Source organism: Procambarus clarkii, chromosome 70, assembly GCF_040958095.1.
Source record: "Procambarus clarkii isolate CNS0578487 chromosome 70, FALCON_Pclarkii_2.0, whole genome shotgun sequence".
In the NCBI taxonomy this organism is placed as follows: Eukaryota; Metazoa; Arthropoda; class Malacostraca; order Decapoda; family Cambaridae; genus Procambarus; species Procambarus clarkii.
The window spans coordinates 27,637,325-27,655,807 of NC_091219.1; the positions used below are offsets into that span (position 1 = coordinate 27,637,325).

Here is an 18,483-nt window from a genome sequence, read left to right on the forward strand (position 1 = left end):
AGTTTTTTTCAATATTTACATCCTCAGAGAGCTTTTATATCCATATGTAGAATAGGTCTATGTGGAAAACCTCCACATAGACCTATTACATCCATATTTGCATCATATATGTAAAACCCAGACAATAATTTGCTAAATCTTCATATGATAACCCATTACCCTGTGAATCAACAATTGACGATAGCCACTGTAAGGGTTAAAATGGAATCCAGTAACGTTACAGCATTATTACCTTAGTAAGTGCTTCAAGAAATACCACAGGAGAATATACATTATGTTTATTAGTGAAAAACTAGAAATGTTACTTGAATTTACTCTAGGGCCAACATATACCTGTACATAGTGCCCACTATGGGGGGGACAGAAGGTGGTCACTTTGTCAAAGCTCCCCCTATTTTTCCGAAGAATTACTTCCAACTTGATTTTGAACTGCAGTAATGTCTTTGCACTTGCAACATCAGCAGGTAGGCAGTTCCATGAGCATATCTATACTATAAGAGTGTTTGTGTCCAAAAATGGAACTTAGTAATTAGCTTACTAAGTTCCTTAGCAAAAACTTAGTAATTGGCACCTTATTTATCACATACGTTAATAATATGGTGGTCAATATATTTTTGCTTTGAGTTGCAACTTGATAATTAGTGCCATTGCAGTTACAAATATACTACAAACTGGTTCTATCTAATAAATACCTTAACTGTCACAGATATAGAACAAACAGGTTCCTCATTTGGTATTTCTTCAAATTCTTCAGCTTCCTCTACATCTGGATATGCAACTGGACTTGCAATGGATGGTGCCCGGGATGTATTCACACACATATCTTTAATCAGCTGCAATAAAAATGTATGCAAATTTAACTAGATATCCACAGTCTCCTACACCATTATATATACCATGATAGAATATTATGTAATCTTAATAATGGAAGAATTCATTAAAATAATTGAAATATATAACTCAAAATTACCTCAAGAGGCCTATAAGTCTTTAAACTTTTGTGTCAATGTTCACAGAATTTATCATGTGGCTACTCTAAGAAATCCACACACAGCTTCATTTTGTGGCCTTGTTAGAACTTTGAACTCACTAGGCATTATCAATCTATACACCCCCAGGAGACAAATACCTTTCAAATTATATCCCTCTTCCCAGGGGCAGGGAGCTCAGTGGAACATTTTGCTTATTACTCCCCATGGTAAAAATGCTCACCAGAATCATTTGTTCAGGTATGTGTCCAGGAGCACCTACCTCAAATTGTAATGTCCAAGGTATGTGTTCAGGAGCACCTAGTTTTTCAGCACCTTCCACTGGCTCCAGCAATGGTTCCCACACTGCCAACCGCGGATTGTAATAGGCGAGTTCTGAGCTTAATTCTCCATTCAAATGCATCTGAAAATATAAACATGTAACAGGTTCTCAATGCTGGTTTAAAATATTACAATAATTATTAGCTAATTTCTCTTTAAAAGGCTTTTCTAATTCAGGAGCTTTGTTATTTAGGTTTTCATTATTAAAGCTGACTACCCCCAGTTAACCTTTGTAGATAATTTAGTAAATTACCTCATTTACTATTGTTAATTTTTTATAATAGTCTTCTCTGCTTTGGGCTTGTTTGGTGCTAAGCGTTCATTCTGCTATTCTATCTTCCTCAATTTTTGTTTTTGCTGTGCAAGCTGCTTTTTTTCCCAATCAAGTGTACTTCCTCCCACTATTTGTAATTGCCTAAAAAAGCTACAGGATGAGAGCTTATGCTCATGGTGGCTCATCTTCCCAGCACTATTATACAACACTTTGAAACTATTGACAATTTGGTCTCCACCACCATCTCACTTAACCCTTGGGCTGCACAATTGATTAGACCATGCAACATTCTGGTGAGCATTAAAAAAAAAATCCTTCTATTATTGTTAAAATGATCATTCTCTGATCACGGGAAAAATAATAAAAATTGTACGCAACTTACTTTGACCACAGTGAAGCCTGAAAGTCTCAATGACATCACGATTCACGTGTGCTCACCAGAGAGAGGCCTAGGGTGGTCACCCCAAGCCAGCTGTCAGGCAAAAGTTGCTGCGAATGTATTTTTTACATGCAGTATTTATTTCAATGTTTCCGATAAGTTTTATCTGACTTTTTGCAGTAATGGAAAAATCTAAAAATCTACCACTCCAAAAGTCCTCTGTTCTTACTTTATGGGACTCCTAGCCTTTGTTTTCAAGTTGAAGTCACCGAGCACAACAGCCATGATTTATTCTTGACTGCACTTGCTGTCTCTCTCTCTCTCATGATCATTATGAGGCCCTCTCTTTTATCGGTCCTCTCCTCTTTTCTCCATGTGTTGCATGCCAGTAGACTGTAGGTATTTATGATTATCAGTTTATTATTCTGATTATAAATCTCCAGTGCCAGTATGTCAACTTCTTGTGGGTTGTCAATCAATAATTCACTTACTTTAGGTGTCCACCAGCATGGCAATGCATGCACCTTTCCTACGTTGACCAGACTACACACTAGAAGGTGAAGGGATGACGACGTTTCGGTCCGTCCTGGACCATTCTCAAGTCGATTCTCAAGGCAATCGACTTGAGAATGGTCCAGGACGGACCGAAATGTCGTCAGTCCCTTCACCTTCTAGTGTGTGGTCTGGTCAACATACTTTAGCCATGTTATTTTGACTCATCGCCTGCACCTTTCCTAATTTTTTCTCATCTTCAAATCGAGTAGCCCCTCAGGAATATAGCATCATTTAAAATATCATCATCACGTTTCGTCTTTGTTAGTGGAAACAAAAATCTGACATCTTAAGCTGTATTATAATTATTTAGCTTCAGTATTTTTTATCTCTATGTTAGTACTTTATACAATTTTCAGGAATATGTTCCCTCTCCCATTGTCCTTTACCCCTCCCTCCTCTCTCCCTCTTACTCTAATCATTTTGTTGGTTTGATTTTCTATATCATATGTATACTCTTTATAATATACTAGTGAGAATTTTTAAGGACATTGAGATTTGACTGGGTTGCTCATTACAAATGTCTTGGGTGGGTTCTCCAAATAAGATGTAGAGAGTCAAAATGTCTCAAGATATGTATGGTGTTTCTTGTGATGGATGAGGATGTCGGTTATATATGAGCATTTAAAAGAGTGTAAACTTTTTGGGAAAATATCTGGAAACATTTATCGGTGTTAATTTATATCACTCAATGTGGCATTCAATCATGAAGGTCAGGTGCAAACTGCATTATGAATGCTTCCACAAGTCACTATCCAACCTCTGCCACCATTACCCCACACTTCAAGATACTTCTCACAAAAAGAACTCTGTATTCATTATGGACTGGGTGCAGCTAGAAGCAACAAAAGCCAACAAATGCTTAAACAACACACCGAGTTGGCAATTCTTGCCTCTAATAAAACTCCCGCCAGTATCAGATTATTCGCACAATGGGCTTTCATTCAGTTATACTATACCAGATTTTTGGAACAATGATATTGGGATAAATGACATTGCTCCATAATAAATTAAATTTGTATTAATTGGAATAAATTTGTGTTTGTTTTCCATGACTCAGGAAGGAATATACCCATTATTTATGTGAAATTAATTTCTAGTTATCAAATTTAACACATCTAATATTTAATTTAATTTGTTATTACAACTTACACAGGCTCACCTTCTGAGAACGAAAGCCTGTGGCACTTGCAGAGACACTGGCCTGAAGTTTGATGAGTGGAATGGGTGAGGTAAGAGATCCAGCCTCCAGTGTCACAAGCAAACATTCCATCATAATCATAGCAATCTCCCCACCAGAGCCAGCACATATTGGAGAGGCTAATTCTTTTTCCTCTCTGCAAATAGCCTCTACTGCATTCTCTGTGAAGATAAATGACCTTTAATGTCTCCTCTGTCAAGATGCAACAGAGTCAACACAAATACTTTTTACCGTAAACGCTATTTCATATGGAATGAACCTGATAAATTACGTCAATACTGTAGATGCACAAAAGCCAATGGCTTATACTGTATAAAAAAAAAATAAGGTTGTAATAGAAATGTACCGATTTTTTTTTAAATACTGTATATATACTGTATATTTGTGGAAATTCACTTATGTTGTATGACCCACGCTACCAGCCCAATTCTAGGGCACAGGAGACCAACCAGCTGTGACATCACACCTAATCTCCACTTAACTGCAACCAAGGAAGGGGGGTTGTTTTATCTATTTTTGTGTGTGTGTTTTCAGGGAAGGGATTGCAATGTACGAAAAAAATTGTGGGGGGGGGAGGGGATTTTTTTTTTTTGTGAGAACAGGAGGCTTGTCATATTAAAACTAACATGCAGTATAGGAATTAAATGCTTATAGTTAATAAAAGCAATCCATATTATTAACATGGGAAATTATTGGTAATATTGAATGACTGACGAATAAATGGCATGATTATCTTCATTTTCACAACAACTCACCTACTTCCAAGAAAGAAAACTCGGTAGGATTGAGGGGTTTGGTCTCCCATATCCCACACCAATTCTGTTCTTCCTCTGTTACCTCCTCTGTAGTTGTTTCTAAGCTTGATAGTGCTGTACCAATGCTACTTAATAATTCTATGGTTCCTGTAAGTGGAAAAACATTAAAAATTCTTAACTTTAAAATTACTTAACTTTTACATTTATGCACAGAAAGAAATGAAGAGAGGGCAGAGGGCATATGTGAAAGAGAATCAGGCCTTTTCCATATAAATTCATTAAAAGCAAGCAGCATGTAAAGGATAAATCCAGATTGAAAATGGGAAAAAGTCACAAAGAATGAAAAGGAAATGTGTAAAACACTAAATGTGCGTGTACGCACAAAAATGTGAGCATTTTGTGAGCATAATGTGAGCATAAGGCCACTCAATAGCTCGGTCGATAGAGCTACGGCTTCACACGCGTGGGGGTCCGCGGTTCAAGCCTCCTAGAGCAAACGGATTGTCACGAACAAGTGAAAACATTAAATAATTCAATAATTATTGTTATATGACAAAGAGTGCTGGGAAGACGGGACACCACGAGCGTAGCTCTCATCCTGTAACTACACTTAGGTAATTACTTAGGTAATTATGTGCACAAAATGAGGTTTTTAAGGAACTACACACACCCAATTCCAGGGAACACCATGAAATACCTAGAAGTGTCTCTAGACAAAGTGGAAAAATTACTCAAGGAGCTAGGAAGAAATGAAGCAATTATAACAGATGGCATTGCCAGGTATCCCCCCCCCTCATCTTTTGCCCTCTCCCAACATCCTCCCTTTTCCCCAATCTTCCCTCTTCCTCCCTCTCTTCCTTTTCATCTCCCACATTTCATCCCCTTACCTACCCCAATCTCCCTACCCTCCAGCCTTGAACAGACATTTCTATTTATTTACATAGAGTACCCCAGCTGCCCCTGGGTTTCTTCTCACTTTCTTTTCACCTTCTTCCCCACTCTTCCCCTCCATCTCCCCCCTTGACATCCTTGTCCTCATTCCCTTGGTCCCTCCCTTCCTCCAGGTACTTCCCCATCTTCCACTTCTGTCAGAAATTTTATTATTAAGAAGCACTGAAACAACTGTATGGGTCTCAGAAAATATATTATGATCACTAAAAATGCCAGAGAAATTACTATGTATAACTGACTCCATGAAAATTGTATTGGGGGGATTGGTTTATAATTGCTAATATTTCTTACAGTTTTTAACTTAATCTTATTCTGGCCAGCCTATGTATGTTCCGTACCCCATACCATTCCACTGCAAATTAGACAGTTTGATTCCTGAACAGGTTCAGTGCGTAAGGATAGAAAAATATCCAATGTGCTGTTCAAAAAGATAAACTTTATTTAACTTGTTGAAGCTTTTTGTTATGGGTTAACATGAATACATAACAGTTTCATGGATTAAAATATTGCCTAACTAGGACTTTGATTATTTGCATACATTTGTGTATATGTATAGGTATTAAAATGGGAATACAGTGTAAGTTTACTTACCAGGAGACACTCGTAGATCAACTTGGCTCATCTTGAGATCAATGTGCTCTGCATGGCTGGGGGTTACACTACACAAAAGTGACAATTCACATCGACTCAGGATCTACAGAAAAAGACATCCAAAACTTATCTCCTTGAAAACTTCACAGTATTGCAGGAAAATAGCAACATATATATTGTCACACAATTGCCCTTCATAGCCGGGTAACCTGCTTCTTCCCTACCACTTTCCCCACTCAAATGTACACCATGAAGATAATTCAAGCCCTATAGACCCGAGTGTCTATCAACTCTCTATATAGTATCCATATATTTATAAAGTGTATATACATCACCTGAACATGTGAAACACCCCACTTCTGCTATTATGCTATGTTATTTACTATATTCTGTTTAATTTAAAAAAACACAAGGCTATTTTTTAAAAGAAAACATATACTATACCTGTGAAAGCGTCTTCTGCCTCTTTTGGGGATTATAGCAGCACGTGTACATCTGAAGGTTAGCAATACTGGCACTGATATTCTGAGACACTGGTGTTTGCTTAATGTCACTGTTTACTTCAGCCTGCATTTAAAGGAATCATGGCATTACATTAATGAAGACTTGATTATGATAATTACAATTAATTACATAATTACTTCTGCTACTTTTCAGGCTGAAAAATATCGAATAATGTAAGTTAGTTCAGCATGCTGACCAAAGCTAAGGCTTAGAGTAACTGTATAACATAATATAGAACTCACATGAAGGATAATACAAGAGGTGTCAAGGGACGACACATCCTCAACCACTGTGATATCTGGCTGCTCAACCTTCACACGTATAGTCATTATACCACGAGGCCGTCCATCGCCGTCAACACTCGAGTCACTCTTTCAAGTGAAGATGAAAGAAAAATTAAATTAAAATTCTACAGATTCATATTTGAAGTCGTAATTTGTTTTCTTATTGCTCCAAGTAGAGCTACTTCAAATTTGAGAGGAACTACAACATGCTTGCCCAATACAGTGTATTAGTGGCCTTGGGCATAGTATATACATGCTTTATCTAGATTTCCAACATTCTGATTTTAACTCATTTTGTATGCATGTACATTTCCCTAAATAGAATTATCTTATTTTATTATCATATGTATGCTTGTATGTGCCACTGAGAGTGGCATATAAGGCGAGTGTATCGAGTTATAGGTATGGTGGAATTAGAACAAACAATTTGCTGGACTAACAAAACTACAGTGTGTTTTTACGCAGCATTAGTTTATATAGTATATTTTGCTATGTAGAAACTTTCGAGGTCGTTAGTTAATACTAAGATGAGAAACTTTCCTTATAAAAAGACTGGAAAAAATCAACAATTCTTTAACCCATCCTCCTGTTTAGATATGGCCATCGTACATTCATAAGACAAAATGGACAATTAGATAGTAGAATTTGGTACTAGTGTATTCACTTGATAGAGTATGAAAAAATAAAACTGAAAACCAAACTTTCCTAGGCCTAGTATAGCACAAGAGTAGAACTCTTCATCAATGTATGTACTTTTACCTGAATAAAAATTTGAATTTTGAATTTGATTTGATTATGATTATAATAATAATAATAATAATAATAATAATATTATATATATATATATATATATATATATATATATATATATATATATATATATATATATATATATATATATATATATATATATATATATATATATATATATATATACTAGGCCTTGGATAACGTGTATTTGGCCTAGGAAGGTTAGGTTAGGTTAAGTGGTCTTTGCAACATCAGTACAAAATCTTTTCCAGTTTGTCCAAATTCAATAGTATTAATTTCTACTTTCTAATTGCCTTTTTACATCAATATATGTATGATGGTCCTCATCATTACTATAAGTACTACCTAAACAGGAGGATGGGCTGAATTCTCTCTAAAGATGAAGAGTAAAGGGTGACGTGATTTGAAGTATATAAATGGATGAAATGGTACACAGAACAAAGGGGTTATAAGGTTTGAAATATATCTACAAATATAACTCAAAACAATAGATATAAATTTGAGAAGATTAGATTAAAAAGCAAATCTCAGGTTAGTGCTGGTTTGTAGGCAGGGTTGGCTTGCCACTAATGACACCTAGTAAAAGTCACCTACACTGGAGATGGTAGCTTCAAGATGCCACAAGGGGTTTCCCCAGAAATGTGCAAAGTTCCTATCATGAAAGGGTGAAGGTGAACAAAACCTTCGCACTATAGTAGTGGCCTTAATGGACACTGGCTGATGGCTCGGCAAGCAACCAAGCTCAGAAATACACCAGCATTAACCTCGGCTAACCTCTTCACTAAAACATTTATACCTGTCACCTACTATTAATTTCCATATTACAAAAAACTTTTACCCCAATACCTTTGGTTTGATAATGTCTTTAGGTTTGGTTGGCTGGGAAGGCACTGGAGCCTGCTGAGGTAGGTTATCAGTGAAGAAATGCTGGAGTCTCAACAAGTATGGCAGATGCAGCACAAGTACAAACCCAGAGATGCGCAGATCCACTGAAAGTCAATCCAATATTTAGTATTTTCGTGATTTTTTACATGTTTAAACATGATGACTGTCAAATTTTATGTTCTCTCTAATATTTATCATTACAGTATCATTGTCCCCCCATTTCATATCTTCAGGGATGAAATGAAAAGAGCAACACTAACAATAGTATTAACTATAAAATGCACATGTTTAAACATGACATGATCATCATCTTGAAACATGAATTGTTTAACTCCACACGCACATAAACAGTAGGAGAGGGGTTCATATGCTGCAACAGTCACCAAGTCAAACACGTGTCAATGTTTGCAAAAGGGGGGGGGGTCCCTTTCATTATAACAACAGTGATGACATTTCTGGGGTGTACTCTCTCTTACATTTTGCAGGCCTACCACTAGGACCTGGTTGGCTCACTGCCTGCTTGTCTTACTAAGAATCTGTCTAAACACACTTTTTTCCCCTATGTTTTAACACGTCTTCAGTGACATCACATTGGCTCACTATAAATGATCTCTTGTTTTTTCCTCTATCATCTTTACCACTGACTTTCTTGGAACCCATGGCATGATACATAATAAGAACAGACACCAAAATGTTCAGAAACCAAAAAAGCACAACAAAAACAATGAAATTCTTCACAAAGAAATGAAACTAGCGGGAGACACTGGTAAACTGAAGCGCACCATGTGCTCGGTCGGCCCATACGTGTATCAACAAACTCTAGCACCGAGGCAAACTTAGAGTACCGAGTCAAATTTTTCAGAGATTGAGCTCAAGAACCGAAAAATTTGAAAACAGGCATTCGAAAACCAAAGTTCCACAGTACTGGCCTCTCACTACTTTGTGTATGTACCTCTTCCTCACTGCACTTGAGTGGTTCTTGGGCATTTGTCACAGTGCTAATATTCTGTTTCAAGTCTCCTGCCCTATTCTCCTATGGATAAGCAACATCTGTCATTTCTGTTTTATTAATCTAGTGTTTCCCTTAAAAAAAAAAAAAAAAAAAAAAAAGCCAAGAGATGTACCCTTTCTACATACTATAGAGATGTACCATTGTAGGTTAGCTATGGGAAGCTACTGAGGGTGCCCATCCCTGAAATCAAGAGTTGAATATATTGAAATGCCCTTTACTGGTGGGCAATTAAGTAGTTACTTTTTTATATTTTTAATACTTTTTTTTTACACTAGGGGGCCAGTTGTCAGGGCCCCCTAGTTACTAGGGGGCCTGACAGCTGAGTGGACAGCACTTCAGATTCGTAGTCCTGAGGCATCCAGGTTCAAGCCTCGTTGGAGGCAGAAACAAAAGGGCAGTCTCTTTCACCCTGATGCACACGCTTATTCATACATTCCACACTTACCTAGCAGAATGCACCCTGATGCATTCCACGCTTACCTAGCAGAATGCATCCCGATGCATTCCACGCTTACCTAGCAGAATGCATCCCGATGCATTCCACGCTTACCTAGCAGAATGCATCCCGATGCATTCCACGCTTACCTAGCAGAATGCATCCCGATGCATTCCACGCTTACCTAGCAGTAAATAGGTACCTGGGAGTTAGACACCTGCTATGGGCTGCTTTCTGGGGGGGGGGTAACAAAAAGGAGACCTGGTCGAGGACTGGGCCGCGGGGACGTTGAGCCCCGAAATCATCTCACGATATTGGCTTGGGTTTATCACTCGACAATCACCTTCTTTAATGGGTTTATCACTTGACAATCACCTTCTTTAACAATCAGGTTGTGACTTGTACATCACGCTGCAAGCAGCCACATTAAACAGTCTGGTTGACCAGACACCCAACCAGGAAGGTTGGTCAAAGGCGGGGCCGTGGGGACACTTATCCTCAGAATCATCGAGACTACCAAGATATTCATTCTCTTTCTCTCTTCCCCTCTCCCCCCTCCCAGCAAGAACCAGATTTTGGCCCTAGCTCCTGGTAGGTCTCAAATGTCTTAAGTAATTCCTTAAGGCTTGACAGTCTTAGTGCTATAGGTACAGGGAGCTACTAAATGGACACTCACAGAAATAGGACTTTGAATATAGAAAGAATGCTTGTTTTGAGGCTGAATTTTTTTAATGTTAGCATAATAGAAGAATAATATGCTTGAAACATTAGCCACTTTAAAATATTTTACTATTAAATAAATTATACAGTAACTGCATTAATTATAATTTTCATTAGTCATAATATGTTAGTCATGCTCAAAACTAAAAAAATTTCCTTAAAAATAAAAATAGCAATCACCGTATATATCTTTGGAGATTTCTTGACGATACGTTAGGTCCATCATTCCACGCTCACCACTCCGTTCCTTCCTCTCCATCATCCGAGTGATGAACCCCTCTTGATCTGGGTAATTAAGACAGGGCAAATTAGTTGTATCAGTTAAGTGAGAAAAAGAGTAAAATATCAGAATGTAGCATGTTTCTATACTTCCAGGTGCATTTGAATTTTTTTTTAACATGGAGCCATAAAACGTAATTTAATTTAGCAAAATCTAACCAGGTCTACATCTTAGCACTTAAGCACTGTCTATATAAATTTCATTAAATTCCCTTGGCTGACTTTTAAAATAAATCTGTTATACATCTTTAATGCTTTTCCCCGAGGGGGAACAATTCTTCCTCTTGAAGTTACAGAACCTATTTTATTCGTCATTATTAAGTCTTGTTGTGGCCTCTAGCTGCACAGCAGTGCAGTGAGCAGCTGATGCATGTGCCAGCCTTGATCGATCTCTTAATGATGTTCTTCCATAGGAGACGAAAATGACCATATCTTCAATATCAGGTCAAAGATCAGTAGCTGTATGTCTGAAGATGGATAAGACCAATCTGTGTCCAGAAGGCTCACCCACCCATGGGGTATATGTGAGAGGGTGCTGCTGTAACGGTGGAGGGTACTCTAATTCTGCACGTGGCGCATTTCCTCTGGGCCTCTGTAGTCTGTCTATTCTCTTCTGCATGGGCTTTTGTAATTACTGTACTGAAGTATAGTCCAGGATGACAGCTATGCTTGTGGTGTCCCATCTTCCCAGCACTATCATATAATGCTTTAAAACTACTGACAGTTTTGACCTCCTCCACCTTCTCCCTTAACTCGTTCCAACTGTCAACCACTCTGTTTGCAAAACTGAATTTTTAGTTTAAGTCTATGACGTCTTGTTCCTGACGTGGGGGCCCTCGGGTAAATTCAGGTTTCCTTATAAAAAGGAAAGCCTTTGGAGGTAAACTAGTTAATAGTCAATTATGTTCATTTTGAGCTTTGTAACTTTTCGTTGTTGATACTCATTTTCAGGATCTTTAAAGATTACTGTCTGCAGTTAACTCCTATTTCCTTTCCCAGCTCAGGACTAGTAAGTCATACTGACCTATAAAGCAGCGGTTAGTGAAGTCGGCTTACAACTAACTGGCTCTGGGTTCAACTCCTCGTCATGACAAGACATTTAGAAAGGTTTCCTTACACCCAATGCCACTATTCACTTCACCGTAAATATGTACCCAAGACTTGATACATATTTGTGGTACACAAATATTGGTACACAATGTACCAATATTGGTACATATTGGTAAACAATGCTGCCTATTGTGGGCAGCATCCTGAGGAATGTGAGTGTACCAAAACCTACAATAAGCCTAATAGGTTCTCTGTCCTAGACAATGTGAAACTAATTCACTGATTATAACTGTTGTGATACTGGCTCAAGAACTGATTGTTTTCTGTTTCCAAGTAATGCTGTCAATGACACAGCACTATTAGTGTTTGGTGATCTAACACAGAACAAGCAGCGATGTATGTAAAACACGGATAATTCAATAGCTAACAGATATCATTCATGTTACCTATATGGGAGCAGAAAGACAAGTTTATCTATATTGTACAAGTAAGATTCACGAGGGGCTCCATAAATGTTTGCTAGCTTTGTAAACATAACTGGCACTGTCAAATGGTTAATATAAGATTACAGAAGACAAACATCATTTTAAGACTAGTTATAATTTTAACACAAGAGGAAATGTTTTCGTTGACTAGTTGCTGTTATTGTGCAGACATGTTCCACTTACATTTTGACTAAAACTAACTTTTAGAAAACATATACTGTAGTTTAATAATTTGAATAGACTCCACATAAATAATGTTTACACAGTACTGCAGCATATCTATTAGTGAGGTAGCTACAGACACTATACATGCATGACCACTTGAGCGTGAGGAATATTTTGAATATTAAGCCCTTCTTTACATGGAGGAACAGGAAAACATGACATGAATAAAACCTATATGCAGAAATAATTGCAAGTATGAAGACTATGGAAAGAAACGTACAAGACACAAAGAGACTTACTTTGGTAAATATTAAAGGAATGAATGTATTAATTCAAAGGAAAAGCTTTGGCATTACATTGGTTTAGAACCAGAAATGGCATTAAAATAAATATTGCAACAAAAACTTTCATACCTGGTCTTGTATCTTGCAAGATACAGTCAAAGAGGACAAGATTGGCAGCCAGCGACCCATCAGACATCATATTCCCTTTGATCCTAACCACCTGCAAACTGACCTCTGCCAGGGCTCTTCTTGCTGCCATTATTTTGCATCCCAACTTTGACGACGGTCTCCGTGTGTTTAATCCATCATTCGACGATGTAGAAAAATCCTGCGAGGTTGATGCATATGGTTTTTTGGTTTCTTGTTGAGTAACATTTGCAAGACTTGATGCAGCAACACTGTCAGGATGTTGTGCACAAGACTCGCCAATGGCCGGCTCACTTGATTTTGACACAGATTTTCCATTGCTTGAATCACTAGATGCATAGACTGTCTCCTGGAACAAAACATTTATACAAATTTTCAATTTCAAAAGCCTTACTTCTGAGTTGTTACGGCCAACATGGTATTTCCATGTGGAAAAAACCTATTTACATAGCTCGAGTGCATGAGGGGAGTTGTGTAAAACCCTGGTTTGTGCTTCGGAGAGGCAGCAGGATCCAGTAAGCTTCGGTTTCAACTCCTTTTGACCATGTCATAGCTCAGTTGATTAAGCGTCTGGGATGCTCTCGGACACAGGTTCGAATCCTCGTCACGGCCCTTGTGGATTTGTTCATGTGGTAATAAAAACACTAGGGAGCCGGTCGGCTAAGCAGACAGCACACTGGACTTGTGATACTGTGGTCCCGGGTTCGATCCCGGGCGCCAGCGAGAAACAATGGGCAGAGTTTCTTTCACCTATGCCCGTTACCTAGCAGTAAATGGGTACCTGGGTGTTAGTCAGCTGTCACGGGCTGCTTCCTGGGGGTGGAGGCCTTGTCGAGGACCGGGCCGCGGGGACACTAAAGCCTCAAGATAACCGAGGCTTTATAAGATAATCATCTCAAGATAACCAAGATAACTAGAAAAAAAAAAAAAAATGGGTAGAACACGTGGAGAGAAATGACACAATAACAAACAGACAGTATGGTTTTCGAACAGGAAGATATGTAACAAATCTACCTAGTTTTTATGATGGAGAAAAGAGAGGAGGGGGGAAGAACGTTAATATTAAGTGGGGTAATTAGTACGCAAGGTATAAACAGTTAGGAGACGGGGTACAAAGAGCTAAAGAGCTAAATCTCAATTCCCGTAGTTACTAATAGGTAAGTAAATCAGACTTACAGAGAAATGATTGTTTGTCAAGTAATATATCTGGTATATAACATTTTATACTTAAAGTTTACAATTAAATCATGCTTTTGTTTAATTTCCATTACTATTCTGAACAATATCAAATTATTTAGGTGAGAAAAATGACCAGAAAAGTACCCTAGGATTGTATCTTTACTTTCAACACTAAGCCTATGAGGTTTAGGGTTCACATTTCAGTTAAAGTTACCGTTTACAGGAACCTAACTCCGACATTAAACAAGGTTTACTTGTACATACTTGTCAGCAAAACAATTACAATCAATTAATGGTCAGCAATATATAGTACTGAAATTACAATTACCTATGCTAATTTTGGTCAGATTCAACATCTGCCTACTGACATTAAATATACCTGTATGAAGGTTTGACTGATTTAGTCCGTCAAATGAAGTCACAGATCAACGTCAAATAGTGGTCATTTGGACTAACTTTGCCTGCTAGGAGGCATGTCAAGTGGCAAAAGTGGTAAATCAATTTAAATAGAGGGAATTTATAATAACAGGAAAGAGTTTAGAGGGCTGCATGAAAGAAGAGATAATGCCTATACAGTACTTAGGTATAGATGCAAGATGAAAGGATGGTGCCGAGTAAAAAATACTAAAACATTAGTAATAAAAATGGGAAATCAGAAAAGAATGACTAATCCATTATTTTTTCACCATATTAAATCATGAACATTTCCCTACAAATATCACTTGTTCAAAATTTGCAGTCCATTTCTCTTCTGCATTTCCTCTCTCCTGCCTACCTGTAGCATGGCTAAATTAAATTTAACATGAATATAAAAAAGTTTCAAGGCCTTGACAATATTTTCAAACCCAGAAAATTATGGTAAACATAATACATCCTTTGGCGAATTTTCTCACAGTAAGTTTTTATACATAAAATTCAAAATGGTTTTAATCTGAGATACAATCTAGAGACCTAATCATCTGTTAGATATAATTTTCAATTTCAGAAATCTTCTATTTGCATGCATGCCAAAAATGAGGGCAAGTGTAATACAAATTTTGTGACAAAAGTAAGTGATAAGCACTCTTGACCCACAATTTCCATTAAACTCAAAGGTTAGCAAAATATCCCAACACTTAATTAAGCTGAATTTTAAAGAAACAAATTCCAACATAACTGTTTAAAGTAGACTGCAGTTTAAACCAATTTCCCAAGGGTAAATCCCCCATGCAATGCACTTAATGACATACTCAAGTTCCACACCTTAACCTGAAACACAGTACCGAAGAACTATACAAGAAATCATAATTTAACAAATCTATTAAGCTTACTCAATTGAAGAACACAATAAACTTACAGGATCACTACTGCATCCTGTGAGTAATTCCAATGTCACAGCTTCAACAGTGAAGGAAAACTTGATCTTGGTAAAAATATGGCCATGTTCAGCAAGTACACTCTCTACATCCTTTTCCCTCATCAACTTCCCTGTTAAATATAGAAGTACAAACAGCTTAGAACAACAAGAATATGGACAAATACATCTTGGAAAAATAAATTAGAGGTGGAGAGAGAGAGAGAGAGAGAGAGAGAGAGATTCATATAAAAATCTCATTAAATCAATTACACTCCACTTGGTTTAAAAAAAAATATTTTTGTCAATTACACACCCAAAGCCAGAGGCTGTTTTAGGTACTGGCAAATTGGACGGTTGCCCAGGGCACCATGTACTAGGGGCAGTTGTGTGTTCAAATATAAGGAAAAAAAATGTTTAAAAATGAAAATATAATGAAATAAAAAAGAAAATGCTAAAATTCTTTGAGTGAAATTTTTTATTGAGAATCTGATTAGTAATTCTGTTATGGTGACCGGACTGTGAAAAGAAATTCGGAAAGGAAATTTCCACTACTGTTCTTAACTTGTATAGTGTCCTCAAAATTTTTATGAAAGCTATCTGGCTATTCTTAAGTTATTTTACATTCATCAGATATGATAAAATATAATATAGGTTCAGTAGCTGTATTGACTGATGAATTTTTAAATCTTAGCATGAAAATTTAAAAAAATTATGCTGGTAAGGGCGCCAGAGTTTAGCTTGCCTGCAGCACAAGCAACCCTAGGGGCTGACAACCAAAGTATTTAAAGGTATCAACTAGCTGAAGCACTTCTCCACTGATCACAACTTTACTGTCTCCTCACTTTCTAACCATTACTTTACATTTTTACACTCACTGTCATCAGCTTTCTCTGACATACATCAACATTAAACAGCAATAAATAAATATTCAATTTACTCTCATCATACAATAATTTTAAACTTTAATTTTTATATAATAACTTTCCTCAAGAACCCATGAACAACCATGGAGACATTACATAACCTTGGCTTAATAATATTCAACACAAATTAAAAGTACCAATTTATAATCAACAATGGTACGTGGGAAGGCACTTCATTACTTACAGTACTGTACATACTGTACGTACCTTTACTGGCGATCCTTGGAATTTCTAATTAGCAGCAATGAACATGCACAGAAAGGAGAGTAGTTAATAATTTGTGCAGCAAATCGTTGACAAGCACTATACCATAAAAGTAACACCCTAACAGCAAAGTTTATATTTACAGTACAGATTTAAATAATATAGGTAATACATTTAAATTTAAAATTTGTATTACCAAACACTTACATATATTAATAGTCTTTCATAAGTGAAAGCATTCAGAATTTATTTTGATCTTAAAGCAGTGAAGTATAAGAAGAGCATTATGTTGTGTCCCATTACAGTAGATCTTTGTTATAACTAAACCCATCTAAACAAAACCAGCCATAAAATTTGCAGACACTGATTGCTCACTAATTTAGATACCAGTAACTGTAATTTCCTCTGCAGTTGCTGTGTCTGCCATGTACTATACTCCCACTGCTAATTTTCTACCGTTTTAAACTAGCAATGTATATTGTACCACAGAGATTCAGAGGATAACATTGTTTATTTAACTCACTGCTGGTTGCAGTCACATCCTCTTATATATGTAGCATCACTACCACAATCCACTCTTTCTGTTCTGTCCTTTTTGAAAGTTAAGTGGAATCTTAGAAGACTGAATTCCCCTTTAATTATGTCTTCAATTGTCCCCATGTTTCAAGTAGCCCAATGATGTTGGTATTTTCAGTCAAATGCACAGTGCCTCAACTTTATTTACCAGACTTCTGGCATTTGTAAAGAAGCAATTTAAACACCTGACACTGTTCATTGGGGCCAAGGGATCTTTATTGTGCTTTGCACACTATTTTTCCATATGTTGTCCCCTTTGGTATTGTGCCTACTAGTTGCTGGTATGTATAGGGTTAATTCTATCTCACTGGGTGAAGGCCTACATCCTCTCCTCCAACTATCTTCATAACTTGCCCTCTTTTTATTTTTAGCCAAGTTTGTGTTCTATAATAATATATAATAGTTCATTGTGTTGGGGACAGGTAACCAGGGTGTATTCATACACGTTAGGCTTATATCGAGGTTCCCTCCCTTCCCCGAGGTTGAATTACGAACCCCATCCTGGATGCAACCTCACAACAGGATAACACATGAGTACCTATAAAAAATGAATCTTGAGTACCTGACTAGATGAACAGGTACATTAGGTGATAGATGTGCCCAACCATTTCTGTCCCGCCCAGATTCGAACCCAGAATTCTTGATCGTGTGTTGAGAACAAACCAGACAGTCCTACCAGGAGCCCCCCCCCCCCCTTTTTACCTGTTTCTATACTTTTTTTTCCTGTTCTACTGTGAGTTCTGGTGATATGTATATTTTGTTATACTCATCCAGATGTCTTGTACAAAAAGCACACAGCAAGAACCAGAAACTATATATAAAAATAATATAAAGTGTTAGTAGTGGTGAGGACTTGCATTAGAAAAAGCTGTGCTTTATTGGAACCAAGGTATTATTGTCCTAATCACTGACCAGAGGTTTCAGATGTAGTCAAGTCTTCAACCGAAGTAGCAGTAGCCTGCTCCCCAAGGTTGTCTTGCAGTACTGTCAAAGTCACTAGCAGATCCTCTTCACTCAAACTTATCTGAAAAAAATAATTAAACTGGGGATATCATGTAGTCTCATATGACACATACTGTATAGTTTAAATGCACCAACTTAAACTGTACTTACCAGAGACAATTTAAACATCCACAAGAGTTACAGAACCCCTTAGGGAAACTAAGCTTTGACCTCTATTTGAAATTCTTCACTTTTCAGTGCACCCTCTAGGATTCCCATGGCTTCCAA

At 37.2% G+C, this 18,483-nt stretch overlaps 1 protein-coding gene across 1 annotated transcript in view; it reads right to left on the bottom strand.

Annotated features, from left to right (window-relative positions):
• The window catches only part of LOC123775366 (vacuolar protein sorting 13C), a 115,501-nt gene that overhangs the window by 55,107 nt on the left and 41,911 nt on the right, over positions 1-18,483 (bottom strand). Inside the window, 12 exon segments of the mRNA XM_045770512.2 lie at positions 693-833; positions 1,252-1,392; positions 3,678-3,877; positions 4,472-4,618; positions 6,014-6,116; positions 6,458-6,580; positions 6,760-6,888; positions 8,419-8,561; positions 10,806-10,910; positions 13,018-13,384; positions 15,551-15,681; positions 18,166-18,277. Coding sequence (XP_045626468.2) covers positions 693-833; positions 1,252-1,392; positions 3,678-3,877; positions 4,472-4,618; positions 6,014-6,116; positions 6,458-6,580; positions 6,760-6,888; positions 8,419-8,561; positions 10,806-10,910; positions 13,018-13,384; positions 15,551-15,681; positions 18,166-18,277 — 1,842 coding nt within the window.